This window comes from Mya arenaria, chromosome 12 (assembly GCF_026914265.1).
Source record: "Mya arenaria isolate MELC-2E11 chromosome 12, ASM2691426v1".
Classification (NCBI taxonomy): Eukaryota; Metazoa; Mollusca; class Bivalvia; order Myida; family Myidae; genus Mya; species Mya arenaria.
In genome coordinates this window covers 60,154,360-60,180,947 of record NC_069133.1, presented here as the reverse complement: position 1 = coordinate 60,180,947, position 26,588 = coordinate 60,154,360, and the positions used below count along the sequence as shown (strand labels likewise).

Here is a 26,588-nt window from a genome sequence, read left to right as displayed (position 1 = left end):
AACAGAATAACACTTAAGCTGATGACGGGGAAGGGGAAACAGAACGGCACTTAGGCAGATGCTAGGGAGAGGGGACAGAATGGCACTTAAGCTGATGCTAGGGAGAGCGAAACAGAATGGCACTTAAGCCGATGCTGGGGAGAGAGAGACAGAATGGCACTTAAGCTGATGCTTGGGAGGGGGAACAGAATGGCACTTAAGCTTATGCTAGGGAGGGGGAAACAGAATAACACCTAAGCAGATGCTAGGAAGAGGGAAACAGAATAACACTTAGGCAGATGCTATGGAGGGCGAAAAAGAATAGCTCTTAAGCTGATGCTAGGAAGGGGGAAACAGAATAGAAGTAAGCTGATGGCAGGGGTCGGTGACAGTATTGCGCTTATCATTGTTGTCAACAGTAGTTTTTTCAAACCAAATCTGGTGTTTTCATACTCTTGGTGTATGTTCTACCAGAATATATTTATTCTTATATATCGACGGTAATACCTTTTGACAATCTAATGTAGCCTACTCTGAGCCTTTCGATAATATCATAGCTGTACAGTTGGCTTGACCCGGTAGTTTCCACTGTAGTATTGGAAGACTTATTTTGTCCAAAATCAACAGCTTACATAATGATTCAAATAGAGCTTCAGCTTCGTCGATTCATATGGCCGAAAACCCTACGTACATGATTAAAAATGCGTTTTAAAAGTTGGCGTATAATCAATTTTGAACGATACAAAAACAATTCTTCCCGAAAAGTTTTTTTTAATGTGTCATATACACGGTAACCATGGGTCCTGGGCCAAAACATCCGAGATTCTCAAGCCTGTATTTGTGTACACTCATGCTGACCCTCGTGTTTAGGAATGATAGATTCTCAGGGAAAACAATGAGTTTGTATATATAACATTGGACGAACGACATTTCTATATCGATCTTGCCTCGAAAGTGTACGAAATGAAAAGTGTGATTAAGAATAACTAAAGCATCACCTCCTATTCCTCCAAATGTTTAAGGTACAGCTTAAGCTATATTCGGCTAAATAAGTATTAGCGCACCGGGAAGGGGGCGGGGTCGAGCTGGTTCATGTAGACAGCAGGCTGAATTAAAACTGGTCCGATGAGACCGCCAGCCTCGTGGTAACGCCCCGAACACCTCCGGCATAATGGATTTTGACAGAATTTTGCCCCCAACCCCTCCGCCGGACGGGTAAAACATTTTGATGTACATTATTCTTACCGCGTTTAGAACGCTGTGTATAGCAAATACTTTATGTATATACAGTGACGCAACTTTAAACATAATGCAAATAAAACAATAATTTCAATCAAATAATTCTGTGAAACGAATTTTAATTAATGATAGTCTTCAACTTATTATTTCAAGCTCTCATATATGTCACATCCGTAATTCAAACCATTTATCTAACAGCAAGGCTGATGTAGTCAAAAGGAGAACTAATTAAATACCATGAAAACTTCAGAGACAAGCTCATTTGCCAAACATTTCACTATAACCCAGTCTAGAGAGACAATGTCCAAAGCCTAACTGACGTCTAACTTGTCATTCCTACGAAGACTACATAAATTTATTAACACTAAATGATATCAATTGGCACTAACTCCTTGTTTGCCATTGTATCGCTATAAGATCATCCGCCAGGAGTTAATCCCCTTAGTTGTACTCGTATGCCTACAATATAATCAGATGACAAACACACGAGTGTTTCCAACATCCAATAGTATACCACTCATAAACAGCTACTTGCAGTCTTGGGAAAGTGAAAGGATGGAAGCATAGGAAGGACAATTGAGGACATACATGGCATATGATTATTTTATTTTCTGGCAGTATCAATTTCTACATTAAAATTTACATGTATACATGTATATGATAGATAAGCAAAGTGAGTAACATGTATTATAAATCAAACCACATTAACTTGCATAACATTAATGCAAGTTCAGATATAAGTATAATAGTTCACATACATTGAACACTGAGCTGCAAAACCTCGTTTCAAAATATGACCGTTTGACTAGCATAAAAGTAGCATAATAAAATACCTTGTAGGTTGTGTTTAGGTACAATTCATTATGTGCCTCTTACAATTGATAATTGATGAAGTTTTCCTGAATGCCCATTATTGTGGCTTATTATACAACTAGCCACTCACAAGAAATATACGCAGACACAAAAGTTTAAAAAGAAAACAAGAAATATAAGCTTCCTGTTAATAAGTATTACCACTGACAACAACTGGTATCAACATGCAGACATTCACAGCACTTCAAAAATGCTGCCAAATCATTGACGTGTGCGTAGAATATAATATACAAAGATGTCGTATATTTCGCATCATGTTTGTCGTTAATATGCTCATTGTTCAAGTTGGTAGGCTTTTACCCAGGTTTTAAAAAGGGAAGGGAGCTGCAGAAAAGGGACAGGGTGCTAAGGAAAAGAGGACACATTGTATCAGGCTGTGAAGTACTTGAACATTATGAATTTGACAGAAAATGTGAGGGATTGTGTATACTTCAAGTAATATCAGGTTTCAACTTCCAAATATGTAAAGTTTGTATGTATTTACAATCATAGCATTAGTTTTAATCAAATCAAGAGAATTATTTGACAGACTTAAACATTTAATTCTATGATGGCAGTTGGGTATTTTTCAATGACCATTAAGAGGCGGTAACCCAAAAAGATAGACATTGCTGGTGAAAAATGAAAGCTTTTTCACCTCTAATAAAAGTCTCCATATTTCATTGTACATTTATAACCAGTTGAATCTGAATAGAGAATGAGGCCAAAAAAAATAATATTGTTTGTTTAGGGTAACCTTCCCAAAATTTTTAGGTAGGGTAGGTAGGGATTTTTTTTTTTTTTTTATTATTTTTTTTCAAAATCTGTCGTAAGTTCAGAGTGTTTTCTTGCACATGGCAGTCTAGCCTACATTACTGTCATTGCCTGACTTTGTTTTATCATATAAACAATAATTCTGATTAAAATCTGCATTTATCCGCCCTCTGTAACTCTCTATTCGCTAACAAATATTTTTTTGCACAGAAACGGAAAAAAATAGTTAGGGTCGGCGCATTTTTATAGGTAGGGTCGGGTTACCCGAAACAGACATATTTTTTTTTAGGCCTAATAAAAGTCTACAAAGTACATAGTCATCGATTCTGACAATATTATTTACAGATGGTCCAAAAATTATATCAACCATTGCAAGAGGTGATTTATGCAATTGATATCCATAATAGTTCATTAACAAATATCCTTAATGAGATTATAAAACAATGGCACAACAGGGACACACCCACTAGCCAAATATGGCACAACAGGGACACACCCACTAGCCAAACAATGGCACAACAGGGACACACCCACTAGCCAAATATGTTAACAATAACGCTGTTTAGAGGCAGGGTTAAAGTAGGGCATGAAATGATATTTGTTCTAACGCTCTCATCATGTGTCCCTTCAATGGCTACTGCTTGTCCGAATCCAACAAAATCCTGAAATAAGAAGTTTGTCAAACATTAAAGCTGTTTGTAAGAAATATGTGGAATATTTAATAAGCTTAAGATGCAATGCATAAATTATTTACAATTGCACAGTTGTAAGTTTTCAAAAAAGTGAAACCTAGCATTTCCAAGACCTTGACCATTGACCACAAAACAATAGGGATAATTTGCTGACCTCCGAACTTTGACTGTCCTCGCTGTTCTTGAGTTTTGGAGCGAACAAAGTACCCAAAATAAGCCTATTTACCATGACTTTGACCCAAAACAATAGGGGTCATCTACTGGTCGAAAACAACCTACCACTGAATGTTTATGGTCTCAATTTATTATTATCATAACTTTAAGGTGAATTTTGCTTCATGTTCTTAATACACATGTTTATTTGATTCCACTACAAGTCTACAAGGTGACAAAAACCAACATGCACTTTCCTGCTAACATATATTGCCAATATGCAGATTACAGCTGTCACTTAGCACTTATAAAACATGGTTATGTTCTACAAAAAAGTTGTAAGAGTCACTTAGAACTGCAGCTGCTAGAAATATTTATAATTACCACTAACGTCAGAGAAAACAAATCACAGAAGACAAACAAAGTCTATTAAAGCCTTCAAATCATTGCTTTAACACAAAAAATAATTCACGGCAGGAAGTGCATCATATAATTGCAACAAAACTGAAGATTTCATATCAAATTCAAGACAAGACATTTGAAAACTGGGCATTATAGACTGTCAAGCTGTCATAATAAAAGACAAAATTAGCTTCATTGAGGTCTAAGATTACTTTTTGTAATTTATATTCCATAATATAACACTAGAATATGGCAGAAATGGATGTGTGGCATGTTTTGAGCACCCACTATTGCCTAACCTATGCAAAACCTTGTTGTCAAGTCGAAACTTTGTCTCATTTTTAAACCAAAATGAAAGGTAAGCCAGCTGTGTTCAGAACTAAAGGGCTATACTCTAGTGTAACTTAAGTGATTAATCTACTGATCAAACTTGATCAAAACATGATCCCTACAAATAGTGTCACCACCATTATTCCTGATATGATAATAAATAATGACCAGATATAAACCTACAATTTATTTTGAATTGAATATGGGAAAAACTCTGTTTACTGAATTACTGAGGCTCTTTACTCAAATATTAAACTGACTGTGACATTATGCCCATATATTTCTTTATTGAGTTTCATTACCATTGAATAATAAATTCTTATTTATAAGTTATAGTCTGCACAAGTTATAAACCTACTATTTTTAATAAGAAATTGGCATAACTCAGTAGTAATTGATTAACCCCACAATTGAAAATGACCATAAATACTTCTGTGAGCCATTGTCTACACTATGGCTTGTTGACGACACTGTGGCTGATGCCAAAGGCTACACCTATATCACCCTTTCAGGTGTCACAATAATCTCTCAAGTACACAACACTATAAAATATCACAGTAATATGGAAATGCAGCATAAACAGATGACTTGGTTGATTTTTTAGACCAGAGTACATTCAATTTGCTCCTATCATGCCTATTAATTGTTTGGACTGGCATCACGCTTTATAAAATTTATCGTACATACCATTCCTGTCTCGCTACCACGGCTTGTGCTCTCACCAGTCGTTTCATGTCATCCAAAACAGGAACCAGCGCACGGCAAACCTTGTTCTGGTAGGGAACCAGAACGTGTGAAGGCAGCGTGGTCAACTCTTTCAAACATTTCAAGGCAGATATTCTCACTTTCTGTAAATGAAAAATGGATTTTAAAGGGAAAGTGTGGTTTTATAACACAGGTGTCTGCTTCTCACCAAAGATGCAGGTGGTTCAAACACTTCAATTGGCACATTCTTAACACATCTCTAAATGGATACCACAACTGTGATCTACCCAAGAAACAGAATTGAAAATCAGCTTAAAGCTGTGTTCCATGGTTGAGATTTAAAAAATAAACAAATAAAGATATTATCTCCACTCTCACCATGGAGGGTTTGTAGGTAGTAAGGCTGAGCAGCTGTGGCACTAGGGAATCAATCTGCTTAGCAACAACAGAAGGAGCACTGCACAGCAGCTCACTCAATGTTTCCATGGTAACCAGCTGAAGGTCAAGGTCATCTTGTAGCAAAGACTGGATCAGAAGAGGGTAGATCTGCAATTAAAAGTACATTTTTCAATATTTAAATTAAATTACTACTTATAAAATAGAACTACCTACAAAATGGAAAACAGATCATGAAATGTTTATAATTGGAAATTTCATGGCTTTGCCAAAGCCTTCATACTGCTGAATACACAAATAATAGATATCAATTCTAAAACAAGAATCTAAACCTTTAGTTGCTGTCAGAGGGCGCTCAATAATGATGGCCATGGCATTTTACGGAAGTGGAGTGAAAATCCTGTTTAAGTTCATGCATGATACGTGTGTTTTCTAACTTACTCTCAGAAAATAAACAGATATGATTAAATATTGTACAAAAATCTCCTTATTATGTTACTGTAGATTCTGTTTCATATTGTACCTTGTTCATTTCAGGAATGATGACCTGCTTATCCAGGCCTTGCATCATATAGGAAAGGGCAAGTAGGTAGTTTTTCTTGCTTTCTGCAAAACAAGTAGCATATAAAAGGTTAAGGACTTAACAAAAGTACACAACATTACAGCCTTGAAACAATTTCCAATAAACCAAGGACTTTCCTTTGCAAAACATATTGCCTGATCTAAAAGTAAATCACCTTATATCATCTACATATATATCTTAAAATTTCTTAATAATTTTATGTCTTCTGTAACAGGCTTTGAAATAGGAGGTTTTTCATGGATTGACATTCACATTTTTCATTCAAACATTACACATTATGTGGCATATCAATTTACCAAGACCAAAAACAAGCATGATGAAAAAACAAATCTATAAGTACATTCAAAAGTACCATTGCATTTTGTGAAACAGTTTTTTGCATCTGATTCCAAGACAGTGACAATACCTTGACATTTTTTGCTGCAAAAGTACAAGCTACATACTAACATATTTGAATCTGATGTTCGTATTGCAGTGATTTTTTTTGGAATTATTTTCACTGCCTGCTCCTTTCAAATATGGAATTTTTATCGACTTTGGGAAAAATACTAAATCATGCTAAAAAAGTAAATATAATAGCAATTACATATATTTTTACTTTTTTATGCATACATTATGCTGTAACAGAGCTAGTCTTATCAAGTTTTTTTTTGTAGATTCATTGCCTTTTTATTCATTCACAGGATCTGTATTCAATCAATTGGAAAATATCATCAATTTTGGGGGGAAATGAACATTTTTTTGCTATGGGAAACAGCCTTTAGAAGGCAGTAAATTGCACCAAAAAATCACTGTATTAATTAACATTCAAAGAGTTATAACATCTTTGTTTGTTTCAATATTGCACTCTGATTAGACTAACGAGACATCATTTAACCAATGATATACAATGTTTAAATAAACAGCCATTTCTTTATTCAAATGTATGTTGTAGGTTACATTTCTTTCATAACAATTACAGAAGACACTGCTAATTTTTAATTGTAATGAATATTATTTTTTTAAATATAAATATAATTATTGAACCCATTTCTTCTTGCATTCATGCTGTATGAACGCAGTAGGGCAAGCGAGCAAATGACCTACAATGCTAGTGCTCTTCATGGAATTTGCTCACTTGCCCTAGGTACTGCATTCATACAGCATAAATGCAAGAAAAAATGCTATCAATCCTTTAACACCCACCTTGTAAAGCACTACCATAAGCTGTGACAATTGGACCCAGATGTTCCAGGAAGAATCTCTGTCTGTACATCATGCGGACAGATGCATGCATTTGGCGATTCAAAACCTCTTCATACATTGACAGGACAGTTTGAAAACCCCTTGCTGCCTGTCGGCCATTAGCTGTGGATGACAACGTCTGGATTAACTGAAAATCATAAGCAATTGAATTAAAATTGGAATAAGATCCAACTATAATATATGCATAACTTATAACATGTATCATAAAGAGTAAGGGAAGGGTGTTGCACCTGGTAGCACCTTTCTGCCCTCATAGAAACCAGCAGATTTATTTTAATTTAACCTAATCTGATTATAGATAAATACCGGTACAGAGTTTACACATTTGGCTGTTCAAACTAAATATTATGGTACTTCAATTAAACACAATTTCTGTCCAATTCCTATTGTTCAGTTATTCACAGCCTGATACAATGTCCTCTCCCCCCCCCCCCCCCCCCCCCCCTAGCACCCTCTCCCTTATCTGCAGAACCCTGTTATTCATAAAACTTGGCTAAAACCCTATTTATTTAAGACGCAGGCATTTTATTTATAAAATTCTGGGGGAAAAAAGTGCAATATGTAAACAGTTGCAGTTCTTCCACAGTGTGGTGAAAAAATGACAGTTTAATAATACAGTTGAGAAAAACTGTAAACCAGGAAACATTTAGACATGCATCACATGTAACACTTAACAAATTTTGTTATCTATATAGTAATTTGTATAATGTTACCATGGAAACAAAGTCTCCAGCCATGCTATGACCCCTGAGCACCAGCGCCTTTGTGACCCACGACAGAGTTACCACAGAGTGAGTGTCACTCTCATTTTCCAGTTTAGCCTGTATCTTGTCTTTCAGAGTACACAAGACTGTCTGAAGAGATTCCCCTGAAAAAAAGAAGAGACATACAGAGGAATCAAAACACAAACAAATGCCAATGGTAACCCATTTGTTTTTTTTTTTAGATGATCAAGGGGCACAACTCAAGAAACATTTTAGCATGAGTTGTAAGAACACCAAACATGCATAGTTTATTGCAGCTAACCTTGGAAATCTGTGTATTGCACATTCCAAATTGGCCTGTAAAACATTTCCATATAAGACAGTGTGATGATCAGAATAGAAGACTGATTTTATTGATTAGATAAGCAGTTGTATTGGAGTACTAATACACAGGGGAATTCCTTTTTTAATGCCTTTAAATGGGGTTACTAACCTACAAACAAAATGACTGGCTCTACAATACCAACCTTGCTGTAGTTTATTGAGCATTCCTGCGAGGCATTTACACACATGGACATGAGCATTAGCGGACAAATCCTCAAACACCAGAGCTGCTAGTCTATCCAACAAGTCTGACAACCTGGCAGTCTTTGATAAAAACTAAAACAGAAATAAAAAATCATGGATAAACGTGACAAAATATTACTACCAGAGAATGACATCCATGATATCTCATATCAACAAATCATGTACTCTTCATGTATGGTCATATAATGTTTAATCACAAACTTTACACTGCCTTTATGAAACCTGATTTTTACAATTCTGCTAAGAATTTCTATTTGACACCAAACTGGAAATCTACATATCACAAAATGCTAGATTGTAATTTTGTTGTATTATCTCCAGGTTCTTACCTGTGGTGGACTTGAGCACATGTTGTATTATCTCCAGGTTCTTACCTGTGGTGGACTTGAGCACATGTTGTATTATCTCCAGGTTCTTACCTGTGGTGGACTTGAGCACATGTTGTATTATCTCCAGGTTCTTACCTGTGGTGGACATGAGCACATGTTGTATTATCTCCAGGTTCTTACCTGTGGTGGACTTGAGCACATGTTGTATTATCTCCAGGTTCTTACCTGTGGTGGACTTGAGCACATGTTGTATTATCTCCAGGTTCTTACCTGTGGTGGACTTGAGCACATGTTGTATTATCTCCAGGTTCTTACCTGTGGTGGACTTGAGCACATGTTGTATTATCTCCAGGTTCTTACCTGTGGTGGACTTGAGCACATCACTGGTGTCAGCAAACAGACGAACACCGCATCACAGCTAGCCTGGTCAATAGAAGAACCATTACCATTTTAATATGTAGCACTGCAAGACGATGCCAAAGCTTGTCTGCTTTTTTAGGTCAATCAAGGGCACAACTGAACAATTACTTAGCCAGAGTTATGGGCCATGCTACACATTTTGTTGGAAATGTGCATTGGTTGCAACATGTGTACCAAGTTTCATGATTATATTGTTTTTGAGATATGGCAGACAAGGTTCAAGATTTTGCAGGACAACAAAACCTAATACACCCAGGTTATCACAATACCTCGAATTCTCTGTCAAAATAATAATCACTTGCTTGCATTTTATCATTAATTGAACTTGATACAATTAACTGAGTGTTTGACTAGAACATACTTAAAGCTGCTATTGAAAGCAACAAGATTGATAATTCATTTAACAGATCAAGAATCGAATATAACAAAGTCCACTTACTTGTAAAGGAGAAAAACTTGCTGGTTGACCCTTGAACAGGTCAAGGTCATCACCTTTGTATTCAGTATCACAGGTTGTTGAAGGTAAATAGCTGTCTATGAACAGGGACTGCATTTCTAAGATTTTGCTAAAATAAAGAAAGATGGTGTTTTAGCCATAAATTAACGATCTCAACTCAAAATCTATATCATTTCATTTAAGTTTATCTAGTTATAATGAAATCAAATTCACTAGGACCACATGAAGACATGAAGTTTTAACAAGGCAGGATCCTTTTCAATTTTAAATTCATAGATTTGAAATACCATTTTTAAAATTCATATCCAATTTTAAAAGTAGTTAATTGATGATGTGATGCGCTCACAACCACACATTTCCGTGAATGACAGCAGTAAAGTTGTAATTGTTATACAAGTCTATATTCATTATAACAACGTTAACAGTTACAACAACATGTACATACCTCTCGGTCCAATGGCAAGCCTCATGTCGTATAAACTCGGCCAGATTTGCTAAAACCAGGTCTCCACAAAGTGCCTGATACCATCGTGCGCATCTACACTTAGAGGTCACAAGGTCGTGGACAATTCTAACTCCTGCTGTGAGAGTATTTGTGCAGTCGGTGTCAGGTGAACATGCTTCGGACAACTTGGCGAGGCACTTGCTCAAAGGACAGTACAGCTCTATGAAATCTGTGGTAAAATTACAATTTTAGAGTAAGGTAAATTACTTTAACTTACATATGATAACAGACCTAAGACTTTACAATTTTACAAACTGATTATCATTCTGTTATGAAGGTACTAAATGCACAAATAAGCGTGTCATTTTTTTAAAAGACATTTTCTTCAATGTTAAAGTATGATGGTGACCCACTATTGTGGTATCATTTAAAGTGACACTCTTATTCAAAATCAATACATACACATGTATAACAAACAGCAATTTTGACAGATAAACCCAAAACAACTTACTAAATAATGCATTTATGGAAAATATTAATTACTGATAACAAGATTGTAACTGTGTATTTAATAGCAGAAAGCGCAAAAATATTAAATGATTGGTGAATGCTAATTAAATGATTGGTGAATGCTAAAAGATTTACTGTGGTCTTCAATAGTCTCATTAGGTAAAAATACCTTGCTTTATGCTAATTTCTTTCAAATTAAACTTGGTATCTGTCATAAGAACCATATTTTTCGACATTTATTCATCCTTTTGGTATATCAAAACAATATTATTAATTGTGGTAAATCTAATTTGGGAGTAAGAGTGCATCTTTAAAGCTATTGCATTCTAATAACTGATAAATGCAAAATAAATGGCAGAAAATATGCCATAGAACAAGTTATTGCTGTGTGTGATCTTTATTTCAACTGACACCAAACATAATATGGTTCAATATGCAATCTTTCAAGGCATAAAGCATATTATCAGAATTATATTTGGTGGAATTTTGACATACCCTTAATATAAATGTCAAACCCTTTGTAATGATACCAAAATAATAATAGGTCACCACGCATCCAACATTCACATAATTGTATAAGGATACCTTAAAAAAGGGGTTTAAACATGATTAGTGTTGGAGAATCTCTGAAGCCTGCGAAAACTGAAAGACTTCCAATAACAAATTACCATGAAAGCAGGGGTTGAACCAATATTGTGCTTTATTATACTATAATTCATAAAGACTAGATAATCCACAGATTACAAACCAGGGTTGTTAAGCATCTTGTAAAGAACATCCGTTACAAGTTTGAGGCACATCTGACCACGTGTGATTGGCGGCAACACTTCTAGAACCCCTGTCTTGTCCAGTTGGCTTGACCCATCAACTGACATGGGCTCTGGGATAGAAAAAACAGTCCATGGGGGAATGCCAGTATGACTAGTAGTAAAATTAATAAATGGTGTTTTGAAGATCGATAATAACCTGAAATCAAGGGCAATATTAGAGACCATCAGTAATGATTTGTTATAATTAATTTATGATCCTCGGAAAGCAGTGTTCCCATGATTTTTTTACCATATCAGCCTCATTTCTCTTCAGAATCCTCTCCCAACTTCCCACTGAAAGTAATCCTCCCACCTAGATACTTCAAAAAATAAATATTGGATAAATGAAACAGACAAGTCAGAAAATGTATATTAAAAAAATATTTGAATTTGAATTTATAATTAATCTGTTTTCAATCTCCGATAATAGATCAATTATTTTTATCTGATTTCCAACATAACAATTAATACTTTTCCTGCAAATGTTTCAATAACTATTTGAAAAATAACAGAACACTTAAAAAAGAGTAAAAAAAACAGTACCATGTAAGGCTAATTATTTTAATTTAAACATTTAACAATGATCACAAACAGGGTGAGAGAGGTTAGTGGTATAGGTATCCGCCTCTCACCCATGGGATGTTGGTTCGATCCCAACCAGGGGCACTTTCACATGGCCTCTTAAAAAGGACACAGTACTGGTTTCTTCTCAGGAAACAGAATTGAGAGTGACCTTAATGTAAGCAATCAGCTTTCACCAGCTAAAATAGTACTGGTATATGCCAAACCTGAGACATTTGAATACCCTGTAATGAAACCTAATCGTAACTGATTTGTGACAATCAGACAAATCATCATTGAACTCATTTAATGGTTGTCCTGTACATTCATAGCCATTTTATTTGATGAATTTAATCAAAATAGATGTACATTTCCAAAAGAATAACAATAACATAAATTTAAAAAGAACTTGTCTTTTTTTCTACAGTACAAATTTAATTAAACTAAACTGCCATTTAACACTCCTAAGATCATGCACAATAAATAAATCACTTTTAAATGTTACAGCACTAACCATTATGTAGAATGTTAAAGAATCTTGGGTAAACCACCGTCTCGGCAATGTCTGGATACTGTGACATTATCAGCTGTAGGACTTCGCAACACTCATGCCTGAAAATAGAAATAAAATGGTGTGGGAAATAAGGGGACTCGGTGAGAAATATACAGTCCAAACTCGCTATGTTGATCTCTGATATCTCGATTTTATGGTTTTATCAAACTTTTATCCGAGTCTCAAATTTATTCCTTCTGTATCTATATAAAACAATTATGCTTATGTTGATCTTTCTATGTCGATTTTTTCGCCACATCAAAGTCATATTTCAGTTGTAATTGACAATACAGTATTTTCATATAAGCAATCAACGTTGTACTCAAACTAAATTCTTTAAGAAATAACAGGAATTCATGATGGGCACTATTCAGATTTTGAAAATTACCGGTACTGAAAAACATGTTAAAGATGCACTCTTACTCCCAAATAAGATGTACCACAATTAATACAATTGTTTTAATTTACTAAAAAGAATGAATTGATGTCAAATCAATGGTTCTTATGAAGTATACCGTGTCTAATTTGAAAGAATGTTGCAGTAAACACGGTATTTCTGCCCTATGAGATGATAGTTGATCACTGTAAATCTTTTAGCACTAACCAGTTGTTGAATATTTGTGCTTTTTTAGGTATTAAATACACAGTTACAATCATGTTATCAGTATTTTCAAAAAATGAATTATATATTAAGTAGTTAAAGGTTTATCACTCAAAATTTATGTTTGTTATCAGGGATGTGATTGACCTGGCAGCTGGAGGGCTGAAACATTTTCGGCCATGGGTTTATGGGGCGCTCTTGGGGTCAAAAGCGCACTGCTCTAGAAGAAAAAATGGCTTTTAAACGCTCTTTTGAGGGCTCTCCTGACTTTAAATTTGAAGCAAACGTGAATATTAACTGAAACAACTGAAAGCAAGCAAATACTTTTTTCAGGTAATTTCAAATCACATCCCTGGTTATACATGTGTATGTAATGATTTTAAATACGAGTGTCACTTTAAATTGTTTTCTATAACTGTCAAGTGATGGACACAATGGCTCTCTTTATCTTGTTCAAAATAACAGACACCTGAAAAACTGCCATGAAATGAAGCTGAGCATGGAATGTTACAAACCTGGTATTAATCTCAAAGGAGTTCTCCACAACTTTATTCACCAGTTGCTGAGCAATGTTGGAGATATCTTCTGTTGTCAAGTTATCACCAGTTGCCATTGAAATAGATCTGTAACCACGGATCCCTAGCAACTGTATACTGTTGTTTTCATCTTCTACTGACCGTTTATATAAGTCCAGTAGATGGGTTTTGTAGGCGGATATCATTGGATTTGGGTCTGTGAAGAAAAAGACTCATGTAACAGCAGTTTTATTGTGAAAATGAAATGTGAAATCTCTTAATGTGAAAATGAAATGCAAAAACTCTTGATGTGAAATGAAATGTGAAAACTCTTTTCAGTATGTTGTTTAGAGTATATCAAAAACGTGTTAAAACTATTTTAATAAATATGTTAAAACTATCACAACAGTGGACTACAAGCCTGCTTAAGGTAAAAAATTTATAATGACAATACAAGCCTATCAATAGTTTTAATTAGGGATGGCAACGAGTACCCGAGTACTCGAGTACTCGATCGAACGTCCGAGTACTCGAGTACCAAATCACTACTCGAGTACTCGGAAAAAAAATCAAAAAAATCTATAAAATTCACCAAATACACGATTTACAGAAAAAAATATCAGATCTGGTTAGTTGACAATTGACGGTCCCTCTAATCCCCGCTGTGTACACAATTGACCTCAATCAATTAGTTGACATTTGTTGCGATAGTTGCAAACTGTCAACAAAGGACCCCTATTTCAAATTAGATGTCAATTGGTGAAGTTTTGATAGCGGTACTTTCACCTACACAATTCTATTGTTTACCAATTAGAGACCTTTCACCAAACAATGGACGCTAACGAGCGAAAGAGTATCGACCGAGAATAGATTTCTTAATGGGCGTATTTTAACTATTTTTGCAATGATTATCACAATTGATTGGTTGATATTTTAAATCAAGAATTATGAATATTAATGAGATAAACAACAATTACAGAGTACGAAAAACTATCATTTAAAAAATAATAAGTGTAAGTAAACAACAACTGAACTTCGTATTGAATTTTGTTCACTATTTTTATGTATGCTATTAATTTTCGTTCATTGTAATTCTGATTGTTGTTCATTTCTGCAGTGCATACTTGTATAAAATGAAACGAATAAGACAAATTAATAGCCTGAAACAACATTTGTTTTCTTATTATATCATTTTTTGTTAAAATACGTAATGAAAGTTTACTTTAATGGTGAAAATGACCAATAATACGACCAACGCACAATATACGTCATTAACGATACATGTATACACAATCTTGTCTTTGCGAACACATATTCAATATTTCCGAGTAATCGAGTACCCAAGTACTCGATCGAACGATCGTCCGAGTACTCGAGTATTAATTTTACTACTCGTTGCCATCCCTAGTTTTAATAAATTTGACGCAGCAAAATAAACAATTTAAACACCTACTTTTATTTGTGTATGAAAAGGAAGCTGTAACACCAAGGAAACCATTCAACACAATTATAACATTATGCTTAGGCGTTGTTTGTGTATGTTTATTATACGCCTCGACCAGCAAGGGGACTGCACTCCTGACAATCTGTGCACAGGCAAGCTCAGAGCCAAGAGCTACTGCTTGGAGAATTCTGCCCGTTGACAACATCAACATCAACTCAGGCTGTAGCAGGTGCCCTTTACAATCTGCAACAAACATGGATGCAAATGTTAATCTTCCAGGTGATCATTTTGAATATGAAAATATTATAACCAAAGTTACAGGACTCACTAAACATAAGCATACTGACATAGTGAAGATATGTAAGAAGCTCCTCGTCAATATTTCTATCTGCTCTTGAGCCGACATTACAGTTTGTGTTTACCAAAGATAACAACATTGTTCACAACTTTTTGAATTTACATTAGGTTCTGTTATCACTTGTGAGGCGAGATTGTAATACCTGTATATCAGCAAACTCACCGTTCAATATTTCATCAACAAATCCATCCAGACTTTTCTTTCTGTCACTCTGAAAAAAATATTTAAATTCAACTGATATTCAGTGAATGGCCTGTCCAGAGACTCTACAACAAGTCTTTCAAAAGTTATTGATGGGAAATGAAGGCACACTTAATTTTTCTAGACATGGTCACCATACCCTTGACCTTTGAACTATAGACTTAAAATCAATAGTAGTTGTTTACTGACCATGGCTAGTGTGCACACTAGTATAAAGACTCTACATCAAGTCATTCAGAAACAAACAAAACTGTTCAAGTAAAAGGAAACCATAATCTTAACATTTGACCTTTTGAACCCGAACTAAATTTGGGTAATCATAATTCCAAAGTTATTGATCAGAATCGAAAGTGTGACACAGCCGGTCAAAGTGATCCCTATATTTCAGCAATGAATGGCAGGTGACATAAAAAAAACATTAAGTAGACGTTACATTATTTATCAAAACATTTATGTTCTTAAATACCTTTTCTGTTTTGGATGCTATACCAGAAGAAAAGCAGACAAAGCATCATATGCCAAAGGTTTAAGATAGAAAGTTACCTGGGTGATTCCACTGGCAATCGCAGCTACCATGCTTTGTAAGGCAGACAAACCAGCCTCCTCAATAGCTGGGTCACTGGACAGGAATATCTGAAACAAATATATTCCTTAAGTCATTCGACAAGAAAATCTAAAACATACATTCCTCAGGACATTGGACAGGAAAATTTAAAGCAAAATATATTCCTTGGATCATTGGAGAGGACAATCTGAAACAAAATGAGTCAGCTAGCCTATATAACAGGAATTTCTTTATTAAAGATTTAACTAGCTACAGGCTGCTGCAAATGGTTCCAACTGGTGTCATACATACATAATTGTATTTAAATGCTGTCTTCCATTTTCAATCAAATCTGGTCACTATGACTATAAGCATCTTTCACATGGTTGCAGGGCAGATGGATAAATCTGAACCTAGGGCACGTGCAAGGAGGCTTGCCGAGTTTACCGGCCACACAGAGTGCCTGTGGGTTCCTGATTGACATAGCTGTGTTGAGGTTTTCATTTATATTTGTATTGATATTTCGATGATGCACATTGTTCCGACTGTGGTCTTTAAAATCATTATATTTTAATTTTAGTAGCATTAAACATTAACATAGTATTCTGAAATGAGACACGTACCGAAGATGCAAGTGAGTGATCTTTCCCAGGGCTGGTAATACAGAAATTTTTAGGCTTTACGTAACTTCTCTTTATTTATCTATAAAATCACATACATGTACAGCCATTACAAAACACTTGCCGGCTTTCTCCCCCACCAAACTTGCCTTCTATATTATTTTTGTTATATGAAAATTCTGAGATTGTTTAACTAATCACACTTAAAATGCTATCAGATTGTACTCTCCGATCACATGCACACAGACCTTTTTCTCTGCATTTCAGAAAAATGAATTTGCCAGAGCCCAGAATTTGGAAATTATATTGCTAAACTATGTTAACTTTGGAATGAGAATTCCATAAATAAGTAGACAAATGGGAAATTTACATGAAGTTGAATAATACCTGACCTATGAGATACCTAGAAATTTGCCTAGTGAAGTTTCTAAAATCTGACATGAAAAAATTAAACTTACCTCTTTTTTTATGCAACTGAAGAAAGATGTCTGAAACTCATAGAGGTTTTCTGCTCCGTATGACTTGGCACATTCAGCCTGGAAATAATTATTAACAGTGTATATTAGATAACATCTTTCCAAGCTCTCTTAAAAATTATTTTACCTTGAGTGGTTAACCCAAAAGTCTTTAACAACACTTTTGAGAACTATATGTTGCCTATATTTTTTTCTAAACTAATCTTCTAACATTTAAGAACTTATAATATTCAATCTTTTAGGTAATAAAACTCATGCTAATTGCTGATAGAAAAAAAATACTAAATTGATCTCACCAAATACCCACCTTAAGTGAGTAAATATACATGCATTATCTATACCGGTTTCCCATGACATACCACTATGCAGGGTCTACAACAAAAAACCTCCACTATGCAGGGTCTACAACAAAAAACCTTTCTATCTTTAATGTATCTGAAACAGTGCTCCAACTAGCCGGTTTTTGCAGGGCACAGCACTCATACCATTTAGTATGTATAACCGACACCAACACCAGACATCGCGAAAGTTCAGAAAAAGTCTCGGTCATTTGGACCGACAGCCTCTGATATTTTGTCGGTCCGAAAGAAAATTTGCAGGTCCAACAATTTTTGTTTGAAAACTTGCTTTTTCAAAGCCTTTGTTGCTAATTTTACATTCACAAGAAATAACAAGAGGGCCAAATGGCCCTGAATCGCTCACCTGTCATATATTGCACATTCTTCCATTATATACAAATATTGAAAACCTAAGCCTATGAACACGGGGCGTGGCCAGTTTTGACCCCAGGGCTAAAGTTTGAACAATCTTAATAGTGGTCCGATAAATGATGCTTCATACCAAATATCTAAGGCCTTCGCCTTTTGGTTTCGGAGAAGAAGATTTTTTAAGTTTTCATCATATACCAATGAAACCAATGACCGCCCGGGTGGGGCCATTTTTTGACCCCAGGGCCAAAGATTGAACAATATTGGTACAAGTCAACTAGATGATATATCATGCCAAATATCTAAGCTCTTGTCACTACTTGATTTTACGTGTGTATCTATATATGTATATTTGTTATTAATTGTTGTATGTGGCCCATATTGAAAATTGGTATGTGTACTAAATATGTTATCCAGTTTAAATTAAGACGTTACTTGTCTTTGTGAGTTTGGAGAAGATTTTTTAAGTTTTCACTATAACACATATAGAGAAAACCCATCAGCCCCGGGGTGTGGCCAATTTTGACCCCAGGGCCATAATTTGAACAACCTTTGTAGAGGTCCACTGGACGATGAATCATGCCAAATATCTAAGCTCTAAGCCACGTAAGTTCAGAGGAGATGATTTTTGAAGTTTTCACTATAAACTTATAGAGGATACCCTTACCCCCCGGGGCGGGGCCAATTTTGACCCCAAGGCCATAATTTGAACAATCTTTGTAGAGGTCCACTAGACGATGAATCATGCCAAATATCTAAGCTCTAGTCCAAGTAAGTTCAAGGGAGAAGATTTTTGAAGTTTTCGCTATAAACATATAGAGAAAACCCATGACCCCCCGGGGCGGGGCCAATTTTGACCCCAAGGCCATAATTTGAACAATCTCTGTAGAGGTCCACTAGACGATGAATCATGCCAAATATCTAAGCTCTAGTCCAAGTAAGTTAAGAGGAGAAGATTTTTGAAGTTTTAACTATAAACATATTAAGTGTACCCATGACCCCCCGGGGCGGGGCCAATTTTGACCCCAAGGCCATAATTTGAACAAGGTCCACTAGACGATGAATCATGCCAAATATCTAAGCTCTAGTCCAAGTAAGTTCAAGGGAGAAGATTTTTGAAGTTTTCGCTATAAACATATAGAGAAAACCCATGACCCCCCGGGGCGGGGCCAATTTTGACCCCAAGGCCATAATTTGAACAATCTTTGTAAAGGTCCACTAGACAATGAATCATGCTAAATATCTAAGCTCTAGTACAAGTAAGTTCAGAGAAGAAGATTTTTGAAGTTTTAACTATAAACATATAGAGAATACCCATGACCCCTGGGGCGGGGCCAATTTTGATCCCAGGGCCATAATTTGAACAAACTTTGTAGAGGTCCACTAGACGATGAATCATGCCAAATATCTAAGCTCTAGGCCAAGTAAGTTCAGAGGAGAAGATTTTTTAAGTTTTCACTCTAAACATATAGAGAAAACCCATGACCCCCCGGGTCGGGGCCAATTTTGACCCAAGGGCCATAATTTGAACAATCTTGGTAGAGGACCATTTGGTGATCCTACCTACCATATATCAACGGCCTAAGCCTTGTGGTTTGGGAGAAGAAGATTTTTAAAGTTTTTTTCTTTTGGTTGCCATGGCAACCAGAGTTCTGCATGGAATTGAATTCTTTGAACAACTTTGATAGAAGACCACCCAAGGAACATCCCTATGAAGTTTTATTAATATTGGCCCAGCGGTTAAGGAGGAGATGTCTTTTAAGTAATTTGTTGACGGACGACGCACGACGGACGCCGGACAAAAGGCGATCACAAAAGCTCACCTTGTCACAAAGTGACAGGTGAGCTAAAAACGGATTAAGATATTAACCAGTTAAAAACTTGAACACAAATAACAGTTCACAGAGCTAGTCAGCTACACTACCGGAAAATAACATCGGATTCGTAAACAAATGGTTATTTAACAATATCATTGATAAAAACACTGGTTTCCTGTTAAACAAAATAAATTATTCTTACTTTTTTAAAAGCTATGTTTGATAATTGATAAAGTTTAAATCTTCTTTCTTTTTTACATCTGGCCGTGAAAACTGTCGGTCAGACGGACTGACCCCATCACAAATTAAGTCGGACCGAGTCAAATTTTACCGGTCAGGACCATCGGACGGACGATTTTCGAGTTGTCTATAACACCCATCTGCAATTTGTTTCAGTCACAGAGTATTGTCACTGTCACCATGAGTACTCAGTTTTGTTCGAATAACAAGATGAGCCAATAAAACTATTCTTATCACCAAGAAGATATCAAAACTCAAACATACTAATGTCTGCAGGGAATCAATTTTGGCGCTCTTCAAATCGGAGGTGAGTTTCTCCATTAACAAAGGAAGGCAAAACTGAGCAAATTTTGGTGTAGCTGCAAGACATCCTCGCAAACTGAAAATCAGGTCCTCCTTACTGATCCCACTTGGGTCTGCTGCGCTCTGTAATAAAATGCTATGGTTTTTAATTTTATTTTAGCAGTGATAAATCTGTAGGTTTTTTAACAGTTTTCAGTTTAATTTAAACATCTTAAATTGAGGCTTATAACCAAAATCAGGCTGAGGCTTGCTGTGTTTGCTTTAAACTTCAGAAAGAAACATTATTATTGTTCATTGCTAAACTACGGTAATAATGATACGAAACAACTGTTAACTTTTTAATCATTCTTTTGAATACCAGTTAAAATACATACCGCCTGGTTTTAACCAACTCATGTAAAGAAATGGAACTGACATTTAATTTACAGAATAAGCTTTAAAAAAACATTTGCAGAGCTATGTTTGATTGAAATTCATTAATAATCCTTGTTATTGCTAAATTGTTATTGCTACCAGCAAAACCAGGACCTAAGAGTTATAAACATCATATAAGTAGACTAGGACATGATCAGCCATGGTAAGGCCAGCATAGAGGGCACTAATCTATAAGAGTATTTAATGTTTGATTTACAAGTAACATATGACAACATGATTAAAACACTTACAGGAGAGAAATCGATCGGAAAGTAACAGGAGACAACTTCAAACATCTCTTCTACAAAAACTCCAAGAGGCAAGTTCTGGATAACAACGCGTGCACATGTGAAAGCCAGCACAAGGTTGCGGGGATCTTTCTCTGTGTCCATGGCTTGTAGGTAGCCATACACAAAGTCAGCTCCAAGCTTTTGAACATCTGAAATAAAGAAATTAAAAATATTCATATAACACCTTATAAATAGGCTATTAAATCATTAACTGGAAAAACTAATAAGAATCATAATGATCTACCCAAACATGAAAACCTTAAGTATTATAAAATAGATATGTTTCAATCAGATTGCTATGAGTAACACTTACATGTACAAAGTTAATAATTCCAATATTTTCAGTTATATTCTAATATCTACACCCCAACGTCCTTCAGATTACAAATAATTTAACCAGCCCAACTTTGTTCATACCCCAATAATGACATAAATCATGCAATTTGTTCCTTCATTGTTCAACTATTTCAATGCATAAAATTTTAACAGCATTAAATATTAGACAAACATGTTATGGAATCAATTTAATTATAAATAGTGCGTACCTTCAAGCCTTGTTGTAAGAAGAGTAAGGAAGAGGTTGTAGACTGTCCTTCTGTCCGCCTGGGCTAGGGACTGACAGTGTACCTCCTTGAAGACTGTCCTGCATATGGCCTCTATAGCACCACTGGTCAGGTGGGAAGACTTGCTCTGTGATGAAGAAGATACAGCCATTTCGACTATTGAGTATTCAAATCATATTTGTATCAATAGAGCAAACTTTGATGGGAACTGATGACCAATCAAAGTAAACAGATGAAAGTAAATTGCTTACCTGTATATATAAGTTTTGCAGCTTATACAACAAATTTGGTAAAGGTCAATGTCATAAGCCTCCCTGTAAAGTTTTATGAATGTTGTTTAAAGTGTTTGTTTTTTAAATTGATAAATTGGTTCCAGTCCAAATGTTAACTTGTCTAAAGGTTTTTTGCTAATATTCAGCTCAGAGATGTCTTTCTTGAATATTTGAGTAGGTATGATGACTGGGGAGCCTTATATGAAGTATCAAACCAATATATCAAGTAGTTAATGAGATATGGCCTTGATAGAAACTTCCACCAAAATTTTAACCAAGGTGAGATGCTAACACAAATGCTGAGAGTGATTAGAAAAGCTATTGTGTAAACAGTCAAGCTTAAGTGTTTAGGGAAGTTTTCTTCATGATTTTCTTGTTTTCCTGTTTTCGAAAGGCTTACCGTAAATGACTGGGTATTAGACGCATTTTTTTCCCTCAGATTTCGATGTAAAAAAATGCCTGCGTATAAAACCCAGTAACAACCTTTTGAATTTTTTTCTGGGGTCGATTTCAGGCCGAGAGTTTGTTTAGATTTATGTAGAAAGGGAAGTTACTCGCGTCATATCGATTGAGTATATACGGGTTAAAACGGCAGTTGAATATCGAGATACGGTATATCGCAAGATAATTAAGAAAAAAAATATTGTACGATTTAAATTATCAAAATTATTCAATATTAATTTTAATAAAACAATAATTAAACATGCATATAAAAAAGCAAAGTTGGGCACTGTCAAAATATTTTTGTCAGTTGTACGATTATAAAGGTGTGAAAAATTCGCACTGCCTTTAGACCTGTTTAACATACCAATACTACAAACTGATGCAATAATGGTCATGATTTTTCGCACTTTTCCATGTTCTTTATTCTTTTCTGTAGGTGTTGACACTTTGAGAACAAGCCCATACAATATAAAGTTTCTGCATACAGTAACTTCCCTATTCATTCTCGACAGGATATCTTTTACGATATACTGTCAAAAAGAAATCTTACAAATAGTCATAAAAGGTACATTTCAGTGCCATCCAGAAACAAATTTCTCTTTTTCTTGGATTTTTCACGGATTTTTTTTTGCCTGCGTCTAATACCCCCTATCGTCTTATACCCAGTCATTTACGGTAAAATGCATGCCATCTTTTTTAATACATTGAAAGTTAAGGTAATAAGTTTTTTTTTAACCTTAAATGCACAACAAGCTGAATTCTTAAAAAATCATGAAAAGTCAACCTGCGCAAGATTTAAACAATATACAGCATTGCATTTCATCAAATACGCACTAATAGAAGAAAACATTACCAGAGCCAGAATCCCAAAGAGAGCGTGTGGCTGCAGTGAGTGATGGTCTACCAGTCTCTCACACAAGTATGTACACAACAAGCCAACTGGAATAAAATACAAAAGGATTTCAAAATTTGGTAACAAAGACACATGATATTGATGCAAATTTGCTCATCTGATAATTATAAAGGGATGTAAAAAAAACTCATGAAATAACTGATTTAGCCAGAGTAGTGGGAATTGTCAATGTTAACATATATTTGTAGTGCTACAAAAATACTGAAAATCAAAAACTATGACAATAACTAAAGCAAGTCTACTGCAAAGGGACAAGTTATGGGCCTTGAAATAATGTGCAAATTGTTGCTGGCAACATTTGTACGAGGTTTCATTTCAATATCTTAAAACATTTTTTTAGTTAAGGCCGTGGTTAAATTGATGACGCCTCCGACAATACAAGGTTTTTTTTCTCTTTATCTTGGTAAAAGGGAAGTGTTAACAAGAGTGAGACTAATGAAAATAATATACAAAATTATGATTTCAAACAGTTGCAAACAGTATGTTATATATATATAAAATAGTTGGCCTGGTTCTTCTTAAAATGTGTATCAGATTTTATATGAATATTTTAAGTTCTAACAATATCTAAATTAAGTTCATACATTATTGAATGTTTAAACTAAATCTATAAAAGACAATTTAATTTTATTTATTAACAGACAAGCTAAAACAAATCAACTTCATCCAATTTCAAATACTATCAAAATATGAAAAGCCTTTAAACAATTTTAAACAAGAGCTGCCACAGAGACAGCGCGCTTGAATATTCTGCCGCTTTTCAGTGTGAGGATGGTCAAGTTTTGGCGAAACATGCATGGATCACAGTAAAATTAGATTAGAATGATGCTTTCAAAGATTTGTGTAAAATTAAAAAACATTCAGCCTTTAATGAAACACAGACTTGATGGAAATAGCATGCAATACTAAGGATTTATAGGTCGTATACAATAATATTCTTAGTCCAATAATAAAGGGTCATTATTTAAAAAATACAGTTATCTAACTTGGTTATTCAAGTAGGTTGGATGGTTGAGTACCATTGTATAAAGTCTCAATGCAATACATCAAGTAGATGCTGAGATATTAACCAATGTGTGCTTACATGCAAAACCTTAACCAGAATTTCTAATTCAAATAATAAAGGCTAATTTTTTGCATTATATTCAAATATTTGTTATCTAACTTCATTAATTTAGTAGGTTAGATAGTTTGGAATATATATCCAAAGTTTCAATGCAATAAATGATGAATTTACTGAGATAATGACTTAAAGGTGCTTACATGCAAAACCTTTACCAAGGTGTGACACCGATGCTGACCCCGCAGCTAGGGTGAGTAGTATAGCTCTCCTTATTCTTTGAATAGTCAAGCTAAAAACTGTTATCTTCCAATAAACTTGAAGTTTTCATCCATTTAATATACTAGTATGCAGATCTGGTAAGGTTGGAAGGTGTCAAATACACCAGAAATTTATCTCAAATGCCAGACATAAATATCTATCTTTAGTTAATACCTTCTTTGTCATTAAAGAAGTCCCTTGGGATGTTATGAAGAATGTCAGCGATCAGTCGAGTGGCCCGTGCTCGCACATTTGTTTCCTTATTTGTCAGGAATGGTCTATAGAGTGAGAAATAAAACAAAAAACAATACACATTTGAGTGTTCATCAAATGAAACATTTACATAATCTAGCTTTATTTTAAAGTCTTTGAGCTTACTCATAACATCATGCACATTATTGTTAACTGAATGCTTTTCAAAAATTAAACATACTAATTTATTATGTTATTATACAGGGATGTGATTGACCTGGCAGCTGGAGGGCTGACACCATTTCAGCCATGGATTCTAGGGGCGCTCATGGGGTCAAAAGAACGCTGCGGTAGAAGAAAAACTGGCTTTTTAGAAGCTCTTGAGAGAGCTCTGCAGACTTCAAATTTGAAGCAAACAGGTATATCAACTCTATTGACCAAAAGCAACCAAAAAAATAGGCTCAAACATTAATGTTAATTTTTTTATGGAAGGGGGAGGGGGTCCCTGGGGCCATGAGATCTGCGGATTTCCGCGGATAAATCACATCCTTGATTATAGATCAATGTTTACCCAAGATTCTCCACAATGGATGACAGAGAGGTGCTGCCACTTGTCAAGTCTGTAAAAGACAAAAAGAAATTATTAATAATAAATATCGCTCAGTGAAAAGGAACTTTAAAGCCATGGTCAAGCTGGGTGCAAGGGTCTGGTTAACTGTATATCACATGTACAGTGTATAAACATAGTGGACATTTTTAAAGTGGTACATGCACAAACAATTTTTCAACATGTATGCTTTTTCCCAGCATCCTTGTCTAGATGTCTGCCCATGAATTACAGACACGTCAATGAGATGAGTTATTTTGAGATGAGTCATTGTGTTTATTATACATATGTGAAAATATAGATGTAAAAACAAAGTACATCTGACCTCCTACCAATCATCAGCACTGTGAATACTGTAACAAAGTTAAAGGAAAGTCTTTTTGAATACTAATAGTCATAACTAATATTAAGTTATCATAATTAGAAAATCATTATATTTCAATAAATAAGCCATATATTTAATAACAGTCTTACATTTATGATTGAAAAAAGAAGTCAGATATCAGATTCCTATACTGTTAAATTAAAATACTTTATTGACAGTAAGGTAGTAGTGCAAATTTTGGAATTAGTAGATACATTTTTATATAAAAGGCCTGATAAGTGTAATTCATTAAAAAGAAATGTTTACGCTGTCTTTACATAGAAAGGTGTACAGTAGGGACGCAAGTCATAAATGTTATATAAGAACAGGTGTGAATCCAATATTGTTACGAAACGTCGTAAGTACGAAAAAATAATGTTTTGTTAACATTATTCAAGAAATAAACTAAAGCATTTCCCAATAAACTGGCTAATATGTTTAAATAATAAAATATTATATTTGCGCTTAAGGTAAAACGAACCATTTGCCACTGATTTCGAGGCAGAATCGTCGAAACCAGATATATAATTTTCGATGAGACTTGCTACGGAGGCTGCCATGTTGAAACTCCGCATTGAATCATAAAATACAGCAGATAAAACCGTATTCAAATAAATGTAAGTATGTTATTTTCAATGAACACTAGCTCAACTTTG

The 26,588-nt window shown here is 34.9% G+C and overlaps 1 protein-coding gene and 1 long non-coding RNA gene across 2 annotated transcripts; one reads left to right on the top strand and one right to left on the bottom strand.

The window, feature by feature from the left end:
• Nucleotides 1-1,798: 1,798 nt before the first annotated feature.
• Nucleotides 1,799-26,497, bottom strand: LOC128210309 (MMS19 nucleotide excision repair protein homolog). The gene is made up of 24 exons (XM_052914576.1): nucleotides 26,414-26,497; nucleotides 25,533-25,581; nucleotides 24,944-25,047; nucleotides 23,389-23,474; nucleotides 21,802-21,946; nucleotides 21,218-21,405; nucleotides 20,514-20,675; nucleotides 17,468-17,545; nucleotides 16,389-16,478; nucleotides 15,807-15,855; nucleotides 15,296-15,529; nucleotides 13,843-14,059; nucleotides 12,688-12,785; nucleotides 11,552-11,683; nucleotides 10,294-10,522; nucleotides 9,831-9,957; nucleotides 9,332-9,394; nucleotides 8,582-8,714; nucleotides 8,064-8,218; nucleotides 7,291-7,477; nucleotides 6,046-6,128; nucleotides 5,505-5,672; nucleotides 5,109-5,269; nucleotides 1,799-3,506 (listed from the first exon to the last, which is right to left on the bottom strand). The coding sequence occupies exons 1-24, from the start codon at nucleotides 26,490-26,492 to the stop codon at nucleotides 3,479-3,481; spliced, it is 3,045 nt and encodes a 1,014-aa protein (XP_052770536.1). The 5' UTR covers nucleotides 26,493-26,497; the 3' UTR covers nucleotides 1,799-3,478.
• LOC128210311 (uncharacterized) lies at nucleotides 5,552-8,271 on the top strand. The gene is made up of 3 exons (XR_008257141.1): nucleotides 5,552-5,684; nucleotides 6,060-6,107; nucleotides 8,190-8,271. It is a non-coding gene; the product is annotated as an uncharacterized LOC128210311 (long non-coding RNA).
• Nucleotides 26,498-26,588: the final 91 nt, after the last annotated feature.